The sequence below is a fragment of the Sceloporus undulatus genome, chromosome 9, assembly GCF_019175285.1.
Source record: "Sceloporus undulatus isolate JIND9_A2432 ecotype Alabama chromosome 9, SceUnd_v1.1, whole genome shotgun sequence".
In the NCBI taxonomy this organism is placed as follows: Eukaryota; Metazoa; Chordata; class Lepidosauria; order Squamata; family Phrynosomatidae; genus Sceloporus; species Sceloporus undulatus.
The window spans coordinates 16,956,477-16,983,750 of record NC_056530.1 but is presented as its reverse complement, the minus strand read 5'-3'; the positions used below and the strand labels follow the sequence as shown (position 1 = coordinate 16,983,750).

At 41.0% G+C, this 27,274-nt stretch overlaps 2 protein-coding genes across 10 annotated transcripts in view; one reads left to right on the top strand and one right to left on the bottom strand.

Moving 5' to 3' along the window:
* Positions 1-7,984, top strand: part of LOC121915864 (membrane-spanning 4-domains subfamily A member 4A-like) — an 11,049-nt gene extending 3,065 nt beyond the window's left edge. The window contains exons 2-7 of one of the 2 annotated variants that reach the window (XM_042440449.1): positions 3,279-3,446; positions 4,217-4,321; positions 4,732-4,788; positions 6,686-6,853; positions 7,267-7,386; positions 7,659-7,984. In XM_042440449.1, the coding sequence (XP_042296383.1) occupies positions 3,330-3,446; positions 4,217-4,321; positions 4,732-4,788; positions 6,686-6,853; positions 7,267-7,386; positions 7,659-7,760 (669 nt within the window). In that variant the 5' untranslated portion in view covers positions 3,279-3,329 and the 3' untranslated portion in view covers positions 7,761-7,984. The remainder of the gene's footprint in view (positions 1-3,278; positions 3,447-4,216; positions 4,322-4,731; positions 4,789-6,685; positions 6,854-7,266; positions 7,387-7,658) is intronic. The other variant, XM_042440448.1, reaches the window with a different exon arrangement.
* A 2,270-nt stretch (positions 7,985-10,254) lies between these two features.
* On the bottom strand, positions 10,255-21,815 carry LOC121915863 (sushi, nidogen and EGF-like domain-containing protein 1). Of its 8 annotated transcripts, none has more exons than XM_042440443.1 (9): positions 21,316-21,815; positions 20,923-21,052; positions 20,760-20,808; positions 16,008-16,043; positions 15,344-15,474; positions 14,327-14,608; positions 12,888-13,025; positions 11,476-11,691; positions 10,257-10,580 (listed from the first exon to the last, which is right to left on the bottom strand). In XM_042440443.1, exons 5-8 carry the CDS (start codon positions 15,464-15,466, stop codon positions 11,518-11,520), a joined length of 717 nt encoding a protein of 238 aa, XP_042296377.1. In that variant the 5' UTR covers positions 15,467-15,474; positions 16,008-16,043; positions 20,760-20,808; positions 20,923-21,052; positions 21,316-21,815; the 3' UTR covers positions 10,257-10,580; positions 11,476-11,517. The 8 variants fall into 8 exon arrangements, with proteins under 8 accessions (XP_042296375.1, XP_042296377.1, XP_042296381.1 ...); XM_042440447.1 differs by having other exon boundaries at positions 15,367-15,474; XM_042440444.1 differs by lacking the exon at positions 20,760-20,808.
* Positions 21,816-27,274: the final 5,459 nt, after the last annotated feature.

Sequence of the window (27,274 nt, the reverse complement as noted above, 5' to 3'; positions counted from 1 at the left end):
GACGCGTTCGGTCATCATGCCTCCCTGACTGAGGGGTTTTGTCTTGGGACCACTCGCAGCACTTTCCCTTTCATTCCTGGCTCCCGGGCCCTACCTCTACCCAACTTAGGCCCCGAATTGCAGCGAGGGACGCGAGACCCCACGCTCTCCCGAGGCGGCGTCCGCACCAGCGGCCCCCCCCCCCCGCACCCCCCTTTTCTTCTCCCCGGGACACAGGGGCATCTTGTATGGATCGGAGGAGGCCCAGGTCCCCTCAGGGCTGCAGCCTTCCTCCTCTCCTCCTTCCCTCCCCCCCTTCCTCTCCTTGTCTACACTGAGCAATAAACCGGTTGGTCCCGTTTTAACTCTTTGTCTGGCTCACACGCTATGGATTTGGGAGTTGGGTGCGTGTTGTGGGGCCCCGATCGGAGCCTCAGATCTGGGCCCCACAACAGACTCCAACTCCCAGAATTCCATAGCAGTGAGTCAGACAACAAATCCCAGGAACCTTGAAAGCGCATCCCAAGCGATAATGGTTGCGCAGTGTGAAAGAGATGAGTGGGATTCCCATTTCCCAGAGACCTCCCATAGCTTTTCGTGGTGGCTGCTTTAGGTTGCATGCCCTGCTCAAAATCACTGCCTCTGTTTGCACTCAGGTTTGCACCTTAAGACACATGGAGGGCCCTGCTGCACATGTTAAGTCGAAGAAACCCAAAACAATTACAGTACCAAAAAACCCAAATGTAATACATTTAACATACTTTGGCATACTTTGTTTTTAGAGCCTTCTCATATCCTGAAGCCTGCATTTATCTGACACTGTTTCTTCCTCAAAGGCTACATACAGAGTTTCTTTTAAAGTGCAGCTGGAGGCATTTTGCAGGAGATGGGGGTGAAATGAGAGAGGAGATGTTTTGCAATGGCAACCACATTTTGTGTTCATCTGTGGGCTTCTGATGATGAATAAGTGCGTGGCCATTTCCTCAGAAGGAAAGACGAGGGGGGAATGTTAGGAAAAAGAAAGATGAATACTGTTTTGCCCCTGCCTTCCTAAACTCTGATATCAGTAATTTCAATACAAAGTTGAAATGATGCTAAAAGTGATGGCTGTTTTCTTTTTTAAAAATTAATCCGTTTTAACCAGTATTATGTTTGGATTACGATGTGTTGTATTTTTGATTGTATTTCTTTTTATTGTCATGACTGCTGTTTTTCTTTTGGCAGAAAGGCAAGATACAATCGTAACACTTTTGCCACATTTAACGCTTTTAAAATTCTATCTCAGGCCCCATAGAGACAGGCCAAAATAAAGCTGCTTTAGGTCACTTTAGAGTTATGCTGTTTAAATGATGCATGCGTCCTAAGAGTCTGGAAGCCATGTCAAAGCCACGATCCAGTCCTAAGGACAGGAGTGCAGCTTTGGCACAGCTTCCAGACTCTTAGGACACACGCAACATTTAAACAGCATACCTCCAAAGTGACCTGAAGCAGATTGATTTTGGCAGTCTGTATGGGGCATCAGTCTCCTTGTCCATTCTTTTATCAGTACAGAGCGGCAGTCTTGAGTTTCCTTGGACTGCGTGAAGAAAAGCATGATCTCTTTTTTTAATAACCACTGTGTATACAGTACCGTTATGGTTATCTATATTCCACTCTTCCCTTATTGCTGATATTGCATTTGTTACAAAATATTTCAGTTACTTTACTTTTGAAACTGTATTCACCATTACGGCAGACTTTGGTGTGTTCTTAGCAATAAATGTATTGCCATGCGCAGGGTTGGCATGTGAATCTGTTACCCCAGAAGCAGCAAATCCACTTTTGGCTTTGCTGCTGTGCATCATGGTTGTGCATGAGCCATCCAGGTACTAGACTCTATTGCTGAAAGAGTTTTGGCACTAGCCAACCCTCCATACAACCTGCATCTTCTATGGGAGAAATGACTGCAAAACTGATAATGGGTTTGCTGCTCCTGCAATAATGTCTCAGTCACAGGTTATTTGAAAGACCGTATTCTCCCATACAAACCTGTTCATGTTGTGAGCCCTTCTGGGGAAGCCTTTCTTTCTGTCCTACTCTCACAGGTATACCTGGTAGAAACACAGGGGTGAGCCTTCTCTATGTCTGTTCTCAAACTTTGGAATTCTCTTTCTAGATCAGTGGTTCCCAACCTTCCTAATGCCGCAACCCTTTAATACAGTTCCTCATGTTGTGGTGACCCAAACCCATGAAACTATTTTTGTTGTTACTTCATAACTGTAATTAAATAGGTGTTCTCCAGTGGTTTCAGGTGACCCCCATGAAAGGGTCATTCGACCCCCAAAGGGGTCCCAACCCACAGGTTGGGAACCACTGTTCTAGATAGATTAGATTGGCATGCTCCCTATTCTTTCTCTATAGACAAGCAACTGTTTTGACTGTTGTGAGCTGCCTTGAGTCCCAAACTGGAGAAAAGATGGGATGTAAATAAATAGGATGATAATAATGATAATGAAAAATCCACTGGCAACCCTGGTCATACAAACCAACCAGTATCTCCCCAGAGGTAGCCATACACCATATAGGTTCCTACTTGGATCCAATCACAAGTAAAGGTATAGTGTGCTGCAGATAATTTTTTTTGTCCTTTAATGTAGGAGGCCTTGTTGGAATCACTATGAAGAAGGTTTAAGGACTCCCACATCTGTTAAAACATGTAATCTCTGTTCACTCAGCAGCAGAAAACGAAGCATGGAGAGACTGCAGTTTAACTTTTCTCTTGAAAGAGATACTATTCTTGTAACAGCCATATAGCAGGGAGCAAGTAGTCCTTCAAGTACCCAGAAAGAGGTTCAGCTTCCCCTGTATCTTAACACAGTGCTACTCAAAGTGCTGGTTCCTGAGCTATTGGCCTGTGGCACCTTGGAGAGGAAATTTCCATGTTCCTACATCAAATCTTTTGAAATGCACTGTCTTAAAGTACAGGGGCTCTTAGAATGTTTCCAACTTCCTATCATAAGAAAATGTAGAGCAAATGGAAACTTCCCATTTCAGCTCTGAGATTTTTGCTTAAAAGACAGTGTGGTTTTAAACTGGTTATGGTAGACAGTAATTCAGGATGTGCCATATCTCAGTGCATTGCCATGTTAGGAAAGGGATACCTACTGAATTTCATTCCTTCTTATGTGGCTGATAAGAAGAAAACTAAAGTGCAGTCATTCCACATTTCTTGACTCAGAAAGGATCCCAAAAGAATTTGGGAAGAGAGTTTCTTCAAAAGATTATAGTAATTCCTTTCTCCCCGCATTTCCATTGCACAGCAGGAGTGTTACTGTTTTGCAAGCCAAAAGAAGCCTGGTACCAATCCAAGCATGGATACGATGCCAGTCTTGCCCCAGCTGTCAAGGTCTTCCTCAAGTGATGAGACAAAATTTTCCTTGCCACGACCATTGAAGAAGTTTTATTTGGGAGAACCATTAGCCCTGGGGGTGAGTACACCATATAGGGAAACAAGTATTTATTTTCGGAACAATTTATTTTTAGAGTATTTTCTGGGCAGCTGAGGGGTTCCTTAATAAGATAATTAATAGCATAACAAAAAAAAAAAATCAATAACAGCTGTTGCAGACAGTTTGCCCAAACTACCCCATTCCTATGTAATGCACAGGTATGGGGAGTTTTGCTTGTGCACTAAGAAAAGGATGCACTGACTTCAGATGCACACAGTTATAAGTATAGCCTTTGTGCTGAAGTTACAGTAGTGAAGAAAACGCTTCTGTCTGCCAAGATTCCCGCCATCTGTGCATGGCATCACAATTGTGGCTGGTGGCATAATGGGGAAAAACAAGATGAAGGCAATAATGCTTTCACGTTATGCTTCATTTGGGCCTCTCAACCTGTATGCTACATATAACATAGGAGGAGAATATTACTGTTGTGGAGCAGTGTTTAGAACGATGCACTGAGACTTGGAAGGTTGGGGTTCTAGACCCTACTTAACCATAAAGCTCATAAAATGACCTCTAGACAATTTTCTCTTAGCATGACCTACTTTATAGGAAGACTGTGAGAATAATGTGGAAGAGATATAGAAGGTACCTTGAGTTCATTGAACAAAAGGCACTGGAAGTGAAGCAAAGCAATGAGCTATAGATACAACCAATTTATATTTCTGTTAATTTCATATTTAAATTACTGGTTATCCTTCATGGATCATTTTGTTTATCCAAAACCAACTTCTTCCATTATGTCTTCTCAGATCACGCAGATACTCATAGCAATTATTGGAATGGCTTTTGGGATTCTGATGGACATCACCGAAATACACTTTTTGTTCAGTACACCATACTGGACTGGAGTCCTGGTAATTCTACATAACAGCATATGAAAACAGTGTTTTTACACAGTTCATTTAGACCTACGATTGCCAAACTAATGCCATCCCCTGATCATGTTCTCAAGAGCTTGTGTCTACACAGCATCTTCCAGGGGGCATGGCTTTATATTGCATCTAGGAACGAAAAGCACCAATTGTTCACTGATCCAGCTGTTAAGAAGTGTTTCCATGGACAAATTAATTAGTCCCTCTTGAGTAAGAGGGATCTGTCCATTGGAATACATAAGGCGCCCTCAGTGCCATACCTTGAGAAATGTTCGGATGACATTCAGGTTTATAATCTGATTAGGATCTAGTAGAGAGAATTGGAGGGATATAAGACAGTCACTTGAATCTTGTTCATTGCCACTTCTGACTTTCTATTTTATCTCTTATAGTACATCATTTCAGGATCTCTGTCTGTGGCAGCTGCCAGGAATCCAAAGATGTCACTGGTAATTGACCTATTTGGGAATGTGTGATATGACTGTGATGGAGCCAAGGAAGCAGCAGTGGTTCTTGATCTTTGGTAGTCCAGATATTTTAGACTTCAGCTGTAGAAACTCCAGTCAGCATTGCCCATGGACAAGGATTCTGGGTGATGAAGTCAAAAACATCTGGATGATCAAGGTTGAGTTCCACTGAGACAGACTACAGTTCATTGAAATGTAGGTTGTCATTTTTGCTATGACCTGATATTGTGTTTTGAAACATCATGGGTAAATCTTGAGACAGTTTGTGGATTTCTTTATGGAATCTGGCAGGTACTATCAGAACAAAAACAAACCTCAGACAGATAACACAATTATAAATCTGTGTGGCAGTTATAAAGCTCTGTCTCTAGTTTATCTCTTGGTCAGTAAACTAATAATGTGAGTGGTTTTGTTACATATGAATAGAAACAAACATCCTGATCCCATATCTCATTCTCCACCAGTGTGTGTCATGTATACAAACCAGTTATTTGTATTCAGTAGTGCAAAAGAGTATAGAGAAATGCAAAAATTGTTTAAAAGAAGCTTGCCAGGGGAGTACTTCAGTTCTTTTGGAGAAGTTTTGGGAAGCTGCATTTCACTGGTCAGTAATCCCAAAGACAAAAAGTAGGACCAAAAATACCTCAACATGTCAGTTTACAGCTCTTACTGCCAATTACATCTTGCAACTGGCATTTCAGTATTTTAGAATGGTAAAAAACCCACACAAAAACAGGGAAACGGCAAATGGTGTCATAATGAAAGTGGCGTAGTCCTGTGGGGAAGCTTGGAGGGCATGACTGAGATACCAAAAGGGAATGAATCCTTCGCGAAAAAGGAGGGGTGACTGTATATCCCTATTATCATCCAGCAGATAGTTCATTAGATACAGCTGGCCCAAATCTGCTGGGATGGGATGCAAGAGAGCTCTCAGCAACTCCGGGGCTGGATCCAGTAAAGTCCATGGCTCACTTTTTTTTTTTTAATGATTGATGGAGCATTGTTATAAACTGCTTAGAGACTGTGAAGTTGAAGGCTTTCACAGCTGACATCCATAGTTCTTTGTGGGTTTTTCGGGCTATGTGGCCATGTTCTGGAAGAGTTTATGAGTGGAGGGCCCCAGGGAGGAGGAGGAGGAGGAGGGCCCAGGGTCCCCTCAGGCTGCAGCCACCACACTGGAGCAATAAACCGGTTTGATCCCGTTTAGAAGTTCTTTCGGCCTCTGAGGGAGAGAGAAGGCTAGCCCAGTTCCATCAGGGGCTAGCCTGAAGAAGAAGAGCCCTCCCTCCGGTCCATCTGCTTTGGTCCAGGCCTTCAGAGGGAGAGAAGAATGCTGGACCTGATTCCCTCCCCCCCTCACCATTCCCTTCTCCTTTTGTGTCGTGTCTTTTAGATTGTAAGCCTGTGGGCAGGGAACTGTCTGTTATCCCCTCTATTGTAACCCGCTCGGATTCCCAGTGATTGGGCGGTATATAAATAAAACCTATTATTATTATTATTATTTATCCCTGACGTTTCGCCGACATCTGTGGCTGCCATCTTCACCAGCCACAGATGCTGGTGAAACGTCAGGAATAAACTCTTTCAGAACATGGCCACATAGCCCGAAAAACCCACAAAAAACTATGTTTAGAGATTATTTAGTTCAGTATGAATCGGTATAGAAATGTAAATGCTATTGCTAGTGCTTTGTACAGTATGATGATTTGCTCAGGATCTCTCTTCTTTATCAAGAGATGTCTACAAAAAAAGCACAGAGGATTTTATTTCTAGGTGGTCCAGCAGCAGGGAAGATATCAGGCAAATATGTCTATGCCGTTCCTGAATCTGAGTCATAATATTGCTTAATGAAATAACATTATATTGTTTGTCACATTAGGTGAAAGGCATGCTGGGAATGAATGTTGTGAGCGCTGTTGGAGCTGGCATTTCGATCGTAGTCCTCTCCTTAACAATGTTATATACCACACCGCGATGGCATGACTCATATATGTGTGAGCACTATGAAATCGCTGAAGAGGAGTGTCTTGCTAAAGTCATCTCTTATGTAAGTACATATCCCTTCAGGAATAGTCTATGGGTTGCTTGTCCAAATGGACATTTGCAGTTACGTCTCTTGTGTTTCTCTTTCTTTCAGTGCTCTTAAAGAAGTACACTCTGTGGGTTGCAATCACGTTAGACTGTCTTGTTTAGTCTCGAAATTCCCAGGGAGTATTGTTTGTGTGTGAGAGAGAGAGAGACTGCGGAGAAATTCCCTTGGTTGGGCTATTGCTTCGTTGTCACAAAATAATGTTTGCAGCCCTAGCTGTTCTCCAGCTGTTCACCATCCTAGGATGAGTACCATGAATGTCCAGTGCAACTTGGGTTTTGATCCTTTCTTTGTCACTTGATCATGTATAGCTACACGAACCACTGAAAGAAAAATGAGTCCCCTTGCTGGTTTATATGCTTTATTGGCAGGATACCTTATGTGGAATGCAAGTTGTTATCCTGGTTTTCATCATCCTAGAGTTCTGCATTTCCATCTCAACTGCTGCCTTTGGATGCAAGACCGTGTGCCGGGATGCCTATTCTGAAACGGTAATGTTTAAAACAGAGTGGAGTGCAGTAGTCAAAGTAGACAAAGAACGAGGAACAGGGCCTGTTCTCTTGCATTGTAGTAAGGAGTTTGTTACAAGTCAAAATGGATATGTCCTATAAAATGCCATGGTTTGGGTCCAGAGCTTAATTTATTTATTTAAATAAATTTTATATTTTAATGCTTTATGTGGACACTCTAAATATTCACTGATGAAAGATGTGAAATGTCTGCTTAGCAGTCAAGTCATTGTGGCACATTGTCTTTTCTTCAGGTTGTGGTGCTTTATCAGAACATGACCCCCATCAATGCTACTAGCCAGACAGCTGATTCCAAGGATCCTGAGGCTCTCTGGACCCAACTTCCTTCAAACTAACTCTTCTGTCTCATACTAAAACACCAAGGGCAAAAATATCAAATATGTATCTATGAACCAAAGATAATGCAGAATGGAGCTTTTGAAACAAATTTGAATATTTTGCCTAAAATTTAGATAGCAGATTAAGAACATGGAAGCTCTTAAAAGGGGGGGGGGGAAAGCAAAAAATGGGGTTGCTTTTTAAAATTAAAAACCAATTTTTTATAAAGAAATATATATATATATATATATATATATATATATATATATATGGAAAAAAGGAATAAAGGATAAAAGGAAAAAGAAACAAGGAAGAAAAAAATCATGAAAAAAATATGAATACACAGGATGAATTGATATTCAGGAAATTATACCCAGTCGTTTTACAACTATATATAAAAGAGAAATATACTGGATTATGCACATTATTGACCAATCTTGGTGTTTAGAAGTTCTCAATTTTGGTTCAGATCCAATTGCTAGTCCGAAATAAAACAGACCCACTAAATCAATTAGATTTACATAGGTGTGGATTTGCCATTCAGCAGCCAATTCAGTGGATTCACAGTAGCAGGGACTAGCAATGGGACTTAGCCCAAATTATTGTCCTGTGGCTTAGTATGTTTCCAGCACCTAACAACGGGCTTCCAACTCTCCCAGCATTTTCATTTTCCCAAATGAAAAACAACAGCAAGTCTAAATGAAGGGGATTAAGATGATGTAAAGAACCATGATACTGTGCAAGGTTAGGCAAAATCAATGGATGTATTATTATTATTTTTTAAGCTAAACTTTTTACTTACAACATTCTGGAATGTATGGAACCGGGGCAAGGGCTTCATGGGACCACCTAAGCTTTATGTGCTCCAGCCAGCTACATGTGGTCTGTGGGCCATGTATTCCACACAGAACTAGAATGTAGTTCACTGGGGATGGCAGACATATGTAACTATCATTGGGGTGTGCATTATTATTATTATTAGTAGTAGTAGTAGTAGAAGTAGCAACAATATTATGACTCATGTTTGTATTAATTGTGTTTCTAGTAACAATATCTTTTTGAATTAAAGTCTTGAGAGTATTACAAATCTGTTGAACACATGCTGGTGTGTGTTATTTCCTTAGAAGATACCATATCCATGATTATGCCAGTTGATATTCCGCATCTTCTGCCCATTCAGCTGAACGAGCGAGGGTGAAAATGACTGAATAAAGGCTTTTGTTCTTAATGGGGTGCCTCAGCCCCTGCTCCAATAATGAGATGCTGATGGATAAAGACAAAGAGATGGACATCTTCCCATTTTTTCAAACTGCATTTCTCTAAGCATCCTGGAAGTGGCAATGCCTCATTACAAATAGCAACCTGGCTTTTCCCCCAAAGTCGATCTCAATTTTCAACTGAAACAGTATTACATCCTAAGTGATGTATCGTTTGTAGCTGAATGGTGCGTGACCAAGTGGGCCATAAATTACATCTTGTGTGGGGCAGATGACTCACTAGTTTCTGTAGTACAAAGGGCTGGATTGTGGGAGACACAACCCTCAAACTGGGAATTTCTAATAATCTGATGGGTATTTTCCTTCAATTTTTTCCAGTGTTTACATGTGAACAAGACTCTCTTCACAAAGCCATTTTGGAAATACCTTGTGGACACCCACTCTCCCTTTTATGTCCAGTGTGCGACTGAGACACTTGCTTGTTTCTTGCTTTCAGTGGTGTAACGATAAATGGTAATGTGCAAGCATTCATATTGACAGTTCTCATAGCCATTCTCCCAAGGAGAGTCCAAAAATTCAGGCAGTTGTGTTGATCCATATTTGACAAACCAGTTCTAGCAATTTTATCCACCAAAGGCAGCTCTTTTGTAAAATTAATGGACCTTAATTGCCAAGATACTTCCAAATAGTCTGCTTAATATCAAGAATAATAACAATATATTGTGGTTGGGGATACGCATCCTGTTTTCTAACTCCTGGAAGATGTGGAACTAAGTTCAGAGAGAATAATGTGGCCTGGGGTATGCCATTTTATCTACTCTCCCACCATCAAAAAGTCCCATTTTGTGTCACTCTAGTCCTGCAATCCCTGGCTGCATTACATCACTATTTACCTTAATAAACATTGGACTCAAATGTCACTTCAAGATGGCAAACCTGTCAGATATGAAAGGATATGGTGACAGCACAGATTCTCATTAGCAGCTCATATCATCACCTGTGAGGTGTGGCTCATATTTATATTGTACAGCTTGCGCTGGTCTTTACTCAATAGCTCTGTATGCCTAATCTTGACATGCTCTGCAATGTAAATGTTAGCACATCAGTGGCATTAAAACAGATGTAGCCTGAAACCTAATCTTGTGTGGACAGAGTGTTCACACCGTTCCACATCCCTTTTGCCTGTAGTATATCCTCCAATGGTGCCTAATTGCCCTAAAGACACCAGATCCCATCTGATCTTCGGAATCTAAGCAGGGTCAGCCCTGGTTAGCACTGAGATGGGAAACTGCTTAGGGATACCTGGTGCTGTGGGCCAAATTTCTTTATTTTAAAAAACAACAACAAAACCCTGTGTACATGCTTGCACATGCAAACACACACATTCTAATAGTCATGCACTTTATCAGTCAACCTGACCATCTCCTGTCATTCAGGAAATGGATCTGGGAGAGAATCAATGTGAGTACAATTGTTTATTGCTACACTACAATGGACAGTAGCTCCAGAAACCTCCTTGATTGTATCAGGTGGCAGAGAGATCTTGTAAGCATGTTGCTACAGACTGTCTCCATGCTGGGGATGAACATGAGGTCCTTGAGTTGGTGGAAGAGGTGTCACCTAGTGAAAAGAGACAGCAACATTGCAAATAGAAAAGAGATTGCATCCTCCCTCCCTGCAGCACTTTTTGAATCTTACAGGGCCTGTACAGACTGGTTAAAATAAAGCTGCTTTGGGTCACTTTTGGAGTTATGCTGCTTAAATGACACACACATCTTAGGACTGGAGTGTGGCTTTTGTGCGGCTTCTGCCCTCTTAAGACACATGCATCATTTAAACAGCATAGCTCCAAAGTGACCCAAAGCAGCTTTATTGTCTGTCTGTACAGGCTCACATATATTTTAAATAGAGCCCTTGGTTCATGAAATAAAGTTGAAATCCTGTACATTTATCTGGAAGTAGTATCTATGAGAATGTGGCTGCATGTAGTAATGTCCTATGACAGTAAAAGTGAAATAACAATGCTATAATTGTGTCTTGTACAGAATCATAGAACAAAAGAATCAAAATCAGGGGTTTAAACAGCGATTATCCGATGCAGAACGCGATATCACACAATTTTCACACAATGTCGCTATTAAACAGGCAATAAACAACAATAAATCATTCATGGGGAAATCCCAAAAATGATTTGTTGCTTTTTATTGCCTGTTTAGTAGCGGTGTGTGTGAAAATCTTAAGCACGATATCATGTTTTGCATGGGATAATTGCTGTTTAAATCCCCGATTCCCCCTGATCTTCCCTGTGTGATAAAGTCCTAAGGGAGTGTGTTCCAATGTCAAACAGCTGCTACTGTCAGGAGGTTCCTCCTCACGGGTCTTACAGCTGGGCAACTATGGGGGTCTGGGAGCTGTACATGCCCATAGGTCCTTCCTTAGACGTTTCTACCCCCTCCTCTTTTTCTAACATTTAGAAAATACAACCAAAATGTAGAGAACTCAGGTTTACATATACCTTTCACAAAGCAGTCCAAAATGAAAAGAGATGATCTGATGCTTACTCCAAACAGTCACTTTCCTCTGTGGTGACTCCAACCACATATTCATCAACTTGGAACATCCATTGCCCTGGCCTTCTCACGTTGGTGGTTTCTGCAATTTTGAGGATATCAGGGGTGCGGGAACCAGGGATGTTATAATAATTGATTTTGTCTCCACTGTCAAATCCAGCCTGGGGAGGAGATCCAAGAGAAAAAACCATGAACCACCCAATCCTACAGCATCGCTAGCAAACCTTGTATCCACCATAACACAGCATATTACGTTTTCAATGGATTTTAACCACCACAGGGCACAAATCAATGGGTTATATTGTAAAATATCACTAGCTATATGTAAGTCATATGTTTTAGAAATTCACAGTGAAAGAAAAATTCATTTTTGACTGGTTATGTGGCATTTTGAGCTGCTTCATCTTACCTTTTTACACTTTGGTAATACTTAGGGCAGATACACTGAAACCAAGGGAGCCTATGGCCCCATACAGACAGGCCAAAATAAAGCTGCTTCGGGTCACTTTGGAGGTATGCTGTTTAAATGATGCATGCATCCTAAGAGTCTGGAAGCTGCACCAAAGCCACAATCCAGTCCTAAGGAAAATCCTATGAAGGGCTAATCTCCTCCTGCTTTGTTTGTTTGTCTGTTTTTAAATTCGTTGGAGTTTATCCCACGGGAGGAATTTCTCTTAATTTCGAATGAAAAGAAAGTGGGGCCAGAACGCATTCACGTGAATTCGCTAGTTCAGCGAATTCACATGAATTCGAATTGCGTTCGAACTGACTTCCCACTGCCCGAAAATAGCTTGCCATTGCCCGAAATTGTGTGTGGTCTTCTATCAACGCATAGCCTACTGCTTATAATACTAGTAAGGTAGCTTACATGTGATTCCCAGGTACCAGGGCTGGATGTACAGCTGGAAGCACATCATGTACAGTGATGCCTCTTGTTTCTTACTATGAAACAGAGCTGGGCTAAAACGGTTTCTTGTCTGAGAAAAAGGCAAAAATAGCATTACTCCTCATTCCCAATCTAAACCAACTGGACTGGCATGGAGCAAGTAAGCTTCCTCCATTTTCCCTAAGGAATCCAGTTATGTGCTCCAACTGATGAAAAAGGTTAACAGCTCAGGAAGATCTACTGGTGTGGGGCTGCCTTGAAGTATTTGCGGTCTGTGACATTTCCCTCACTCTGCCTAATGTCTGGGCTGGCACTATAGTCAGTTACACCAATTGTTACATCCTGAAATATAAGGCATTAAATTAATGTTTAATGCTCTTTCTCTGAAAGAAGCATGATCACTTTATTGCACTGATCCTTTGATCCCAAACTGCCCATGTACTGTATAATATGAGATCTTGACAGTCTTACCTGAGCTGGGGTTCCACCAAGACCTGTCTTAGACTTCCCTCCACTTGCTGTCCCTGTGGTCCACTGAATTTCATCATAGTTCAGCATGATGAAGGATAGTTCTCCATTGGTGATCAAGACAGCCTGGAAAGTGTTGACCTGCAGCAAGGAGGAAAGAGACCTCTGGGCAACTCTGAAGCTAACGAAAGCACAAGGAGATAATCTTTGACTGCCCTGCAATGTGGTTAGTTTAGCAGCTCTGACTTGGATGTCACACAAAAATAGCAAGTAGCTTTCCCCATGTTTGCTGGGGATGATGGAAATTGTAGTCCAATACTTCTGGAGGCTACTCGACTGGGGAAAACTGTGGCAGACGGATCACAAGGGCATCCCCCCCTCAATAACAAAATAATGTACTTGTGACAAAAGCAAAGAATTGAACATTGAAGGTCTGGGAAGAGTCACATTGCTGTCCTATCTCATGATCTCCTTCTCTTTCTCTCTCCATCATATATATATATGTGTGTGTGTGTGTGTGTGAGAGAGAGAGAGAGAGGGGGGGGTTGGACAGTATGGCCCTTGTGGTCTCTTCCAACTATGATTTTATGATAGATCGATCGATCGATCGATCGATCGATCGATCGATCGATAGATAGATAGATAGACAGACAGACAGACAGAGACACACAGCTGACAATTTTAGTAGAGGATCAGGGGATGCTGGTTCAAGACTGGAGGAAGAGAGAAACCAACAAGGAAAGGAAAGAGCAGAGATTGGTGAGATCTCTGGGGGAGGAATAGTGTGTCCGAAGCCATGCACATCTGGGTATTTTCACTCGTCAGTTTTAAATGTACATCTATATACATAAACTAGAAGTAAATATTTTGTGCAACACCATACCCTCCAACTGTCCCGTTTTGGCAAGGATACCCCTAGTTAATCCTCTGCAGTTCCAATTTTTCAGCTACTTTTAAAATGTCCCAGTTTCTCTCTCCTCCTTCTACTTTCCTTCTTGGATCTCAGCTTACTCCAAATGCTGCAAACTGAGTTCAAAGTGCAAAAGTAGTGTGCATTCAATTAACTCAGTGGTGGGGAGGAGAAGAATCTTGCCTTTACCAGTAGACTCAGGCAACAGGGAACTGCTGCAGCCTCTCCTAGCTTGTGTGTTCTTTCTTATCAATAACCTTTTCCCATACTGATCTCACTCTGATGTTACATGTACCCCAGCTTTCATCTGTGAAACGCTAGACGGTATGCAAACATTCTTGATGCATGGACTCCTTTTTTGGCAACATGTAAGTGGCCATCTTATATGAGGCTCTAGAGTTCTTCCTCCCTGGCCAATCTGAGCATTTGGACGACTAATACATTCTTCCTGCCACATGGATATGTTTTCTCTTATGCTTAGGAAAGCAGTTAAACTTTGCAGCTAAAGCATACAGGTCAGTGAAAGTCCTACCTTGTTTGAAACTGATCCAAAGTAGGCCACATGGTCCCAGGTCGCAATGAGGGTCCAGGTAGCTGTGAAAGGGATCTCGGGGAAGTTCAGATTGATGTCCGCAGTGCAGCGACTAAGCATTGCTTGGTCTTGGGTTTGCCTCCACAGAACATCCCCACCTATAACATTGTTAACGTCCGCCCAATATGGGGCAACAAAGGGAGTTCCACCGTCCAAGGGGAAAGGGTCCGGTGTGTACTGTGAAACGTTCACACCAAAGGAGACCACACCATTATTGTTTACCTGAAGAAAAGAGACAGAAGATATGAATGACAATGAGTAGCCGGAGTGTAGTTGTGGGGGGCAAAATGAGGATACAAAGAGGAATTTGATATCCAATGAAATTTTCTTTCAGTGCTCAGATTTCTAGCATTTCGGTGACTTAAATATTTAAGTGCAGTTCGTTTAAGTGTTTATAAATACAGTTTGATCATTCAAAGAAAATAAGAAGGCAAAAAGGACCAAAGGATTGTGAACATCACAAATACAAGAGTTCTAGATGTAAACCACTTTCAGTGTCTCACACTCTGGAACGCTAGAAATTTGGAGATGAAGAAGGCCAATCTGCGGCAAGGCTAAATGCATTGGGCTTTTAAAGATAATTTTGCCTGTATATATCAATAAGGATATGCAAATTGGTGTCTTCTTTTATAATCTCTGCTAATATCTATAGTTATTTGTGTTGTTGTTTTTTCGGGCTATGAGGCCATGTTCTAGAAGAGTTTATTCCCGACGTTTCGCCAGCAGCTGTGGTTGGCATCTTTTAATATCTTCTAGTTTCTTTGGAGATACAAAAATAGCTGCCCTAAGCTTTTCATCAGATAAAGCAGTTTGCCTTTCATTTCTGACAGATGTGCAAAAATCAAGGGGTCAAGGTACATCAGCAAAGATACAGGTGGGACTGGCAACCTGAATTTTGTGCCAACCTGCCTTCTAGTAAAGGAACATGCAGGGTTGTTCTGACCAAGTGTTACATACATAAAGAGAGTAGTATTTCTTGCCATAGAAGGTAAAGGGCACTGGAATGGTGATCTCTGGAGATGTCCCATCATCTGACTTGGAATTCTTTGTGTCTCCCTGGTCTATCCCATAAGGATACATCAATGATGCTAGAATAGGAAAGAATGGCTTGTTACATAGTGTTTTGGCCAGTGATTAGCTTTCCAGAAACAAAACACCACTTTGCAGAGGGATGTAATGCATTGGATTAGGCCTAGGCTGGGCTGGTTCATAATATATTGTTACTAGGAAAAACTGATGCTAGACCCTCAGCTGCTATGAAAATTACATCTAGGTTTATACAAGAGAAACAGAAAAACCTGAGGGAGATGGAAGATGATGGCAAAGTCCCTCCTAATCGAAACATCCCTGTGCTATGAACCTGTGAGCCCTGGATCCAGTACTACAACAAGGATCTCCTAACATCTAAGGCGCATTAATTGTGGAGTACATTATCACACGAACATCTAAGCATCCTGTTTTGACTATAATAGTAGTACACATGGAGGCACAGGAGCCCTAGGTGTCTCCTGGACTTTACTTACCTTCATACCACTTCATTTTTATACCAATATTACATGCTTTTATGGTCTTCTGGTATACCGCAACCCAAATTCAGGTTCTCCAGTCAACCAAATCTTACCTTTTGAGTTCTCAACAGGAGAAGTCAGTGCTAATCCTAAGAAAAACAACAACAAAGAGACAGATCTGTAATCCATGCACACACATATTATTTCTTGCTATGCCAGTAACTTCCATGGAGATCTATTGAGTTAAAGCTGGTTTGAGAAAAAGAACAAGACAGTAGCTCAATATTGTTACTGAACTTGTGCCCTTAGTGTCTATATGTGCTTTTAGGTCAACTGTTGAGTTATGGTGACCCCATAAAATTCATAGGGTTTTCTTAGTCAAGGAATACTCAGAGGTGGTTTTGTCAGTTCCTTCCTCTTAAATACAGCCTAGAGCACCTGATACTTCTCATATCATTCATCTACCAGCCCCATAGCATTCATCTAGAACAGGATCCAACCCTATACGTTTATCTTGAAATTTCCTTACGAAGATAGCTGTAATAAATCATGAGCACATTGAATCAATCCCATTCTCAGTCTACTTACAATCAAGCTAAAATCAGACTTCATCTCCCATTTACAAAGAGAACTGCCAATACAAAAAAGACTGGATATATGAGACTTACCCACTGTCAGAAGGAGGAAGGCCCAGAGGGTCTCCATGCTGCCAGCTTGTTTTCAGTTGAACTAATTTGTGTAAGAGACCAATGAGGCCTTTGCTGTTGGTTGTTGTGTATTCCAAATAAAGTAATGGAGATGTGTGTGTGTGTGTACATATATATGCTCCCCCCTTCACCCACACCTAGCTTTACAGAGGGAGGGCAAACATTTCTCATAAAGGACAAAAGAAAGACATTAGCCAAACAACCAATTTCAACAGTTTAATCTTATTGAATTTCTTTGCACATCTTTCGTGATAAACAGATCACAACTTCAATAGATGGGCAGTTCCAGCTCCTTGATCAAATCAGGAAATGTTCATAACTCTGTACCTTGACAAATAAAGGGGACAGTCACATGTAATCCTATGTCACTTTTTCAGCTGCTTGTAAAATGTCCCAGCTTTTCTCTCCTCTTCCCAATTTTCCTCTTTGTCCTCTGTTTACTTCAGTTGCTTCAAACTGACTTCAGAGTGCAAAACCAGTTTGCACTCAATTCACTGAGCAGGGGGGTAGATCCTGCCCTTCCCTGTAATCTCAGGCAAAAGCAAACTGCTACAGCTTTTCCTAACTTGTTTGTTTTTCCTTATTGTTGTTTACCATCTTGACCACTATCTGAAGTTGCTTGGCCACATGTATTCCGGCTTTGGTATGTGATACGTTGGAAGGTACATTCATCTTGAATGGCACACCTGAGAAATTACTTGATATACTTTTTGGTTGGGATCTTCTTGAGGGTGCTGTGCCAGTGTAACTCCTGGTTAGGCCATGGACTGCACTGTTTACATACTTGTACAAAAAGGTATTCATTACCCCTATATACAGGATGTTTCTCTGTGAAGCTAAACCCATGTAACTACACTGGCTTCATGTTTTCACCAGCATTAAGTAGAATCTTTGGTTTTTATTTCATATATCACACCTGATTATTTCAAAAATTGGATATTTCAGAGTGGATGAAAGTAATGGGGCAAAAAGAGATGGATGTGTGAAACTGAACGCCACCAATTATTGTTATAATCATTTCTAAATTGCAGGAAACATGTTGGTGACATATATGTCAATAACCTGGGGTTGCATGAGTGCATCTCTTTTCTGAAAATTGTGAAAAGAAGAAATCAGTCCTTTCTTCCACAATGTTTGCCACAGTATGTTGAAGCATGCTCCACTGTCTATTTATTGGCGGGCAGCAAACCTACTATTGCAGCCAAGGAGATATGGAAGGCTGGGTGCTTCTCACCTCTGATCTATCAGAGCAATGCTGCTGTCTTCCTCTGGAAACCATAGAGGATATCTGTTGCTGTGTGTCCAGATATTTTCCCTATCAACCTGAGTCTATATTTTTGAAATTTTGTCTATGCATTCTTTAATTTTTATCTTATTGGGAACTGTTTGTCAGAAAAAGTAAAGTTTCCTGGTTTCTTTGTAAAATAAAAACAAGGCTGTTGACCTTGTCGTTGTTATGCAGGTTGACACATCACAAGTCAACAGGATGTATTTGCTCTCATGTCTCGAATGACTGATACCCAGAACTTCCATCTCTAGCTTATTGTTTGATTTGCCTTTATGTGAGTCCAAAATAACACCAGAAAACCAGTGGACCTTAGTTCTAGCCTAGCCTTCGAATGCGTTTGCTAATATTTACTTACATTGTCCTGATTTCCTGTGGGTGATGGGTGCACTTTTACCCCAGATTAACTACGTTCTCCTCACCTAAGTCAAGAGAGGAGCACGATGTGGAGGTGTCATATTTGTTTCTTTTACTGATTGATTGTTCATATTCTTGCCAACAAAAGTGTTAAAGGTGGCTAACAATAAAATATAGATTAAAATGTGTATCATTATTCAAGGTATTAAAAACATGGCAATAAATAATAGCCTCTAAGATCAGCTAAAGACACCAGTTCCTGTCTGATCCTGGAATCTAAGCATAATCAGCTTTGGTTAGTACTTGGATGGGAGACCACCAATGAATATCAGGTGCTGTAGGCTATATTTCAGACGATGGAGTTTGCAAGCCACAATTTTTTGCCTTTAAAAACTGTATGAAATTCATGGGGTTGTCATAAGTTGACAGCTGACTTGAAAGCATGCACACACACACAAACACAAAATCATCTTGACTAGCAGACCATCTTATGTGCCAAAGCCTGTCTAAATCTAGAGGAGTACCAATGGAAGGAATGCAGAATGGACATTATCAGACATGGGAAATTGGAAGTATAATCCAATGGCAATCCAAACACAATCATGGAGTTTAATGTTATTGCGTGATAGACTACCACACGCAATTTTGGGCAAGGGGAAGCCAGTCCGAACGCAATCATGGGGTTTCACTTTAATGCGTGAGAGGTGATCACACACAATTTTGGGCAATGGCAAGCTATTTTCGGGCAAAGGGAAGTCAGTTCGAACACAATTCAAATTCATGTAAATTCGCTGAACTAGCGAATTCACATAAATGCATTCTGGCCCCACTTTCTTTTCATTCGAAATTAAGAGAAATTCCTCCCGTGTGATAAACTCCAAAGTGTTGGTTACGACATATAAAGCCCTACACACCGGCTTAGGTCCAGACTATTTGAGAGATTGCATCTCCCTATATGAACTTGCCAGAGTCCTAAGATCTTCAGGAGAAGGCTTGGTGCCACCACCATCATAGGTTTGCTTGGTGAGGATATGAGCAAGAGCCTTCTTGGTGGCTGCTCCCACTCTCTGGAACTCCCTCCCTTGCTTGCCTTTCGCCAGAAAGCAAAAACAATTTTTATTTAGGCAGGCTTTTTAATATATAAACACGACTGGATGATTTTTACATGGGGTGTTTTAGTTATGTTTTTAACTTTTGTCTGGTTTTATGTTCATTTTAATACAGTTTTATCTAGATAATTTTGATAGTTTTTATATTTTACTGTAAAATCTTTCCCTCTTTCTGGGGTAAACGTGGTGGGAAATAAATAAATAAATAAATAAATAAATAAATAAATAAGGTTTAGTCATTAATTGTCAACCTTACCTAGCACTCAGTCAGAGATCTTTGTCACATTACAGTTATAGGATTTGGATACAGAATCCTGGGGTTTGTAGTTTGGTGAGGCACTAGAACCCTTTGTCAGAGCATTGTTAATACCTCATAAAATTACATGTGCCCAGATTTCATTGGATGGAGCTATGGCAGTTCAATTGGCATCAAATTGCTATAACTGTGTAGTTTGAAAGAGACCAGGGTCTCTTCAGTGGGAGAATGGAGTGCTACCGCAATAGCTACACTATCAGCTGCTACCAGAAGATGTTGTTGAGCTCAGTTTGTTTAATGAAAGTCTATCTCACTGGACTTTGCATACAACATTTGAAATGTGCCCCTGGCTCTCATCCACTGTCATGGATAAAAGTTTCCTAATAGCTGATTTGTTGATCTTTCAACAAAGTCATTTCCCAGAAATGGTATGTCTGTGAAAAGATACTTTATTTTTGGTTTCGTGTGTGTATGTTCATCTGCCCTCAAATGATCTGTCAACTTCTGGTGTCTGCATGAAGTTTGCAGGGTTTTCCTAGGCAAGGTATATCCAGAGATAGTTTAGCTAGTTCTTTCCTCTGAGATATAACCTATAGCACCTGGTGTTTGTTGATGGTCCCCCAATCCAAGTACTTACCAAGGCTGACTCTGCTTCACTTCCGTGATCAAATGAGATCTAGTGCCTTTAGAGTATTTAGGTCAATTTTTGGCCTTTATGCTGAGGTTGACATTTTCCCAGCTGAATGGCCAAATACAAGAAAGAAAAGGATCTCTCCCACCCCAAATGTAGGAATGCCAGATCTCAGGGTCTGTGGTCCTCAGGAATGGGAAAAAGCAAAACAAAACTTAAATGAAAATACTGCCATTAAAATATATACTTTTAAAACGGAGTGCTGCTGACCAAAATGTTGGAGGTTGCTTTGGGATGCAGGGGGCAGTTCTGTTCAATACAGAATCTAGAAAACTTAGTTCCCATCCCGAAAAAAAGCGTTCTCATTAATTAGACTTTGCCTTTTTTTTTTTAATTTGAATGACATTCTCAAAACAACTGTGGTGATCAAGATAAATGAGGTCAAGAAGAGACATCTAATTCTCATATATCTAACCTCTGTTTTAAAAGTAGGAGTTCCAAAACTGGCAACATGACTCACCTGTGTATCATAATTTCAAAAGGGAATGTCAAATGGCATTTTTTCAACCCTACAGGAGAAAAGACATGGCAACATTTTAATGCCAACATGCTAACCTGTTATAGCAGGGGCAGAAAACCTCTACTCCTGCAAAAGAATGGTGCCAAAGTAAAGCAATCATTACCCTAAGCCATCAGGGGGAAATGGTCAAGAATGATGGGAGTTGTGGTCCAACAACATCTGGAAGTCAACATGTTCCTCATTATGTCCATTTTCTTTTGCATTCAGTTGCCATTATTTGCCACAGGTTCTTCCTAAAACAGAAATTGTGCTGACATACATGGCTGTCTAAAATGTAGTTTCCATTGTTCAGACATGGCCTGCTATGTTCCCAGTGCCATTATTTGCATCTCGTTCATGTAGCACCAAGGAAGCATTCCAAACAAAGATTAAACCACTGAATAAACAGAGTTTGGAGAAAAAACATCTCAGATTACTTGCACCTATTCTTGTTATGCTTAAGGAATGATGCCAGGAAGCCACTCCTCACCTAAAAGCTTTCTATCTCCACTCTTACCTTTGCCAGGATGTGGGGTGCCCAGTGCCACATGTCCATTTTTACAGAAGGTAACCTTTCATTTGAAAAACTTCCAAAGAATAGTCCTTTGTTTGACAGAAGGATGCTGTCAGGAATTTCTCACCCAGCCATCCTTCTGTAGGCAACATGATATCAGGAAACATGAGCCGAGATCCTGGAAATCCAGGTAGGTGCAGCATAGTGTTCATCCATGCAGTTCCTTTCCCTTGGCAGGCATCAAGCCTTGGGGGCTGCTGCTACAGCTATTAAATGGCAGAGGGGACGAAGGAAGGGACTGAGTGCCAAGGATTGCCTCCCATCCCTAGTGCAATTCTCTAGCCACAGGTCAGCAAAACAAGATTGTCATTCCACTTTTCTGCATCCACAGGACAGCTGTGGGGACCTTCTTTCAAGACCTGGTATGCCTCTAGTTTAGTGGCTTTGCCTCTAGTCTCACACAAAGTAGCAGGTTGCCTTCCCAAACTACTGTACATTTGTAACCAAAAACATCTGGAAGGCACAAGTATATGGAAAGCTGTTAAGTATAATTCAAAAAATAAATAGCATTAAACAGAATGGCAAGTGAGCCCTCTTATGACAATAGTGAGTACTACACCTTGAAGGCCCAGGACGCATGTCCTTGCTTTTCGTTGCCTTTCCTGAGAATGTGCACATGCACGCACTCACACGTGCATACGCACATATACACACACACAATTTGTTTCAGATCCCAATTTAGCAGTTTGGAAAATTGTACGATTTTGCTTTGGCCCATTTAGATCTATGCAGAAACAACCCACTGGTACTAGGGTCCCAAAACCCGACTCAAGAGTTGAACATCTGCAGCTTTTGTGCATCTTATCAGCTACCAAGAGAAGCATTAAAAGTGATAACTTTTAATTATAAAATGATATTGGAAATTTTTTACCGGAGTTAGATGGCATTGCCTGGGTTAGTAACCTCTTAGGAGAGGATTAGGACTGTTCAGTTGCTTAATGAAATTTATTATTACAGTCGATGACCAAAAGAGTCCTATTGCTTAGTGGTAGGACTCTTTTAGAAATTCCACAAGTACATCTGTATGGTGTTTTCAGTTATTCAAAGCCATTTATCCTTGACCAGCTTCCCATATGACTGAGAACATATTTGAATAACCCATCTCTGTGTCAGGTGCACCATGTGTCTTACTTTCTGTCACTGAAGGTAATGGTAATAGTTGTGACATACACAACTAAGGCCCCATACAGACAGGCCAAAATAAAGCTGCTTCGGGTCATTTTGGAGGCTTTATGCTTTATGACTGTTTCAAAATTGCTTTCATTGCCTGTTCCCATTCCTGGGAACTCTGGATATAGGAGGGGACAGAGATATTTAAATACGTACATAAACTGCCACATATTTTCCCTTTCCCTTGGGTTTAGTTACAATCTTCACAGTAGCCAGGAAGGAAATGGATTCACCTAGAAACAACATGGTGTTGTCAATTATTTCTGTGGTTTTGCAAATTTTGGGAGGATGTGAAGTCAAAGGCTTTCATGGCCGGCATCCATAGTTTTTTCTAGGTTTTTCAGACTATGTGGCCATGAGCCCACAAAAAACTATTTTTGGGGATGGTTCGAATGCTCAGTCAAGAACCATCAATTTTACAAAGATCCTGGTAGAGAGGAAAACTGCTAGAATTGGTTTGTTGATATGGATCAGTCTAACTCTAACCAATAGGTTTCCATCATAGGACTTTATCACGCAGGGAAAATCAGGGGTTTAAACATTGATCATTCTGTGAAAATCATGCAACCGCAATTGACATTTTCACACGATGTCGCTATTAAAGTGCCATTATCCCGGGAATAAATAGGCAATGAATAGCAACAAATCATTTACGGGGAAATCAGTAAATGATTTGTTGCTGCTTATTGTCTGTTTATTGCCGGTTCATTCCCGGGATAATGGCTCTTTAATCGCGATGTGTATGAAAATTTAACCAGTGTTTAAATCCCGCTATTTTCCCCGTGTGATAAAGTCCATAGTCAAGTCATATTCAAGATGGTGAAGGGGACAATGCCAATAAGTCCATGCCTACTCCAGTAATGCCAACATTCCTGAAAGGATTGAATAGTGGTTGAACGCCCATCCCATCGCAAGTTTAAAAGTTTTAATTTTTTGCTCAAATATTCTTTCCTGTTCTATGTTCCTTGTAATATACATAATGTACTATAATACAAAATAAAAATTTAAATGGTTTGAAAAGTGGTAGCAAGGTCACAGAAGAAACATTTTGCAACTCTGTCAAGTACAAAACAGCGAACAAACCACAGAATGCACTGGAAATGAATGACCCTCTGTACTTCCCTGTTGCTATCTGAATTCCTGCAGCAAAGCAGAATTCCTGGAATATATGCTGATGAAAGGGGAAATCCCCAGTATGTCGTAAAGCATCTAGAGTGCAAGTAGATATGGGAGAGGTGAATTTTATTTGTTGATTTGATTCAAAACTCCAAATTGTTGGCATGTAGTTCTTCTCATTCTTCAAATTAGGCAACAGATTAAAGTTGCTCAAAAGGTTTTAAACCTCTCCATACTCTGCAGTTCCCTAGAGCTGCACCAACTCCTTAAAAAACAAAACAGTTTCACAACCCCAGTGTTGCAATCAATTGAAATGAGAAGCATCGTATAAATCACATCGTGCCCTGGGACTGACCCGGTTGCTACACAAATCACTGCAGGAAAAGAACAAAAACTCTTTGCATTTTCGTTTGTGCAAACAACAGTAGGAAAAGCTAATATGTTATCCAAAATCAAGAATATACTGTAACAGGGAAACTGTTGTGTTGTAGATATCAGATATCCCAGCATCTGTTCGCTTGGGATATTGAGATGAATTAGTATAGGAGTTTGGTGAAATTGCCCTGTACCATCCAAAACAGCACAGTTCTAGGCCTAACGGAATGATGTTCATGCTAAAAGGTGTTGTAGTTAAATCAACTTGTACTAAAGCAGGGATGAGCAAAGTGTGAGTCTCCTGGTGTCAGGCTGTACCTCACATCAGACCTAGCTGATTTGGGAGCATGATGCTGTGGCCTTGCACCATCCTCTATCCTCCATCTTGAAGGAAAGAGAGGCAGGCTAGCTCCAACTGCCTGCCTGGAAGAAGAAGAAGAAGAGCCCTCCCTCTGGTCCATTTGCCTTGGTCCAGGCCTCAGAGGGAGAGAAGAGAGAAGAATGCTGGACCTGATCCCCTCCCCTCCTCACCATTCCCTTCTCCTTTTGTGTTGTGTCTTTTAGATTGTAAGCCTGCGGGCAGGGAACCGTCTATTATCCCCTCTGTTGTAAACTCCTCGGATTCCTAGTGATTGGGTGGTATATAAATAAATCCTATTATTATTATTAAAGCAGGGGAGAGAAGGACTTTTCTTGCATAGCAAATGTAGGCGTGACCATCAGAACAACGCTATGAATTCTGATGAGTTCCTTACACATACTACAACAAGAAGATGCTCTAGTTTTCCCTACCTTAGGGGAGGCAAGGCTAAAAATGGTGTTGCATGCACTGGTAACCTCAAGGCTGGACTTCTGCAATGCCCTTTACATTGGGCTACCTCTGTACCAAGTTTGGAAATTTCGGCTAGTCCAAAATATGGCAGCCAGATTGATTACAGGGACATCTAGGAGTGATCACATTACACCAGTATTAAAATCACTCCACTGGCTGCCATTTAGTTTATGGGCAAGGTACAAAGTATTGGTTATTACCTTTAAAGTCCTGCATGGTTTGGGGCCAGGTTACCTACAGGATCTCCTTCTCCCATTTAATCCACACTGTATGCTCAGGTCCTATAGTGGACATTTATTCCAGTCAGCCAGGACTAGGTTCGCAACTGTCGGCCAGATGACTTTTTCTTCAGCCACCCCTAGACTGTGGAACTGCCTGCCGGAAGAGATTCAACAACTGAATATGCTGTCTGAATTCAAAACAGCATTAAAGACCCGTCTCTTCTAGCAGGCTTAACCAGATGATTTTTAAATTGTGAATTTTAAATTATTAATTTTAAATGTGGATTGTTTTAATATGCGTATATCTTGTCCTTTTAAGTTGTATCCATGTCCTTTTAAATTGATGTGTATTTTAATTGATGTTATTTAACTGATGTGGTGTGTCTGTTAATTGTTATTGTTCCCGGTGGGGAGAGGTGGTTAAAGCATCATCATCATCATCATCATCATCATCATCATCATCATCATCATATAATGTTTCCCCCCTCAAAATAATATATGTGCGCATAGGGAGAAATGGAGTGGGGAGGGAGAATAAATTCTGCCATTGAAAGGTGCAGTCCTCTAGACTGGTAAGCTACCAACATTTATTTTGGTATCTAGTGTTCCTTTTTACACAAACACAATTGAACCAGGCCTTCCAGAGTTTTGGAGCCCATGGCTTTTGCTTGCGCACTTTCCCTTGTTATGCTCTAGTATGTAAAAAATCCCACCTCACCTCACTGGAGTCTAAAGCCATGCATATCATTTTGTGCTCTTGCCATAAATCAATGCTTTTGATCTCATACTGCTGATTACGGTACTATATGATTCTCTTGCTGTTAGGCATTACACTTTCTCTGTCATGTGCATAGGCCTACCAGTATATTAGATATCAAAATCCTATCTTCCACTTATGAAAGGCTGTTTACCTATTCTATCCAAGCCCTTTAGCATATGAAAATCTGGGTGATGAACTACTGAAACCACTCCGTTAATAAAAAATTGTAAAGATGCGGAAGTGGAATCGAATCCTGTCCAACCTTTTTATCTGTATGACTCTTACTTAGTAAGGCATCAGTTTATACCAGTTCTAATTTTTATAAAAAAAATGAATCCCCAATATATGTTTCTTTTCAATAGGGTTTTCCCACAGGAAGTTTATGTCCATCCAAACAAAAGTGCCACTAAAATCAGTAAATGCAGGGTAAAGCTCTCTGTCCACTCTTTGTTATCAAAGGAGATGAGATACACTAATGCTGAGTTATAAACTTTCTTTCTCTAAAACATGCCCATTCTTTGAATGAAAGGGAATTTTGTTTTGTGCATTGCCCCCCCGGGGGGAGGGATATTGTGTAGACTTTTTTCAGAGCTATCTATTAAACTGGTTGAGCTATCATTGCTAGGACCCCTCAACCAGGAATAACCAGCAACAAATCATTCACAATGAAATCCAACTTCTCCTTCGAGCAAGGAAGCCATTGTCACTTGTGAGAAGCATGTCTCGTGCCACCACTGATCATATCTACCTGTGCCTTCTCTGCAAGCATAATATGGGAACACAACAGTCTGGTGCATGGCAGCTGAGTTTCCATGGATGATGGGGTGGGAGCATATTTGTTGGTGTTGCTATGTTACGTTTTGTTTCTTCTGGTATCACTTTGCTTTCTGTTTTGTTGGTGGAAATGTATGACTGAGTTGGATCACAAATTCACCCTGCCTGAAAGTAGTGATTGTTTGATAACAGCATAGCAGAGGGGACATAGCTCTTGGTCTTTCTTTCCAGAGCAGAAGCAATGATGTCTCCTCTTTGTACACCGGGGCCACTAATGGACTCTCTTTACACGGCAAGTGGAGGAGGTTTTATTAGAAAGGCTTTTGGTATGTATTACTGCTTGTGGCAGATTACCACTGAGCATGTTATATAAAAAGGAAAATAATTAAGCAAAAGTCAGTTATATTTTTCTATCTCTTGTCTGGTGCTCCTTTGTATGGTGACTGGAGTCTTCCATGACAAGGAATCTCAGGTAAGTTTGTTGATGCTTCTTCCTTACAATTAAAGCTAGCTGACAGAGCATGACCAAAGCCACACTTCTGACAGATGGTCATGCAAAGCTGGAAAAAAAAAGTCATGCAGAGTTTGGAAATTTACTTTTGGGGCCTGGGATCCGATTCACTCCTTACTTATCAAACTGGAGTTAACAACTGT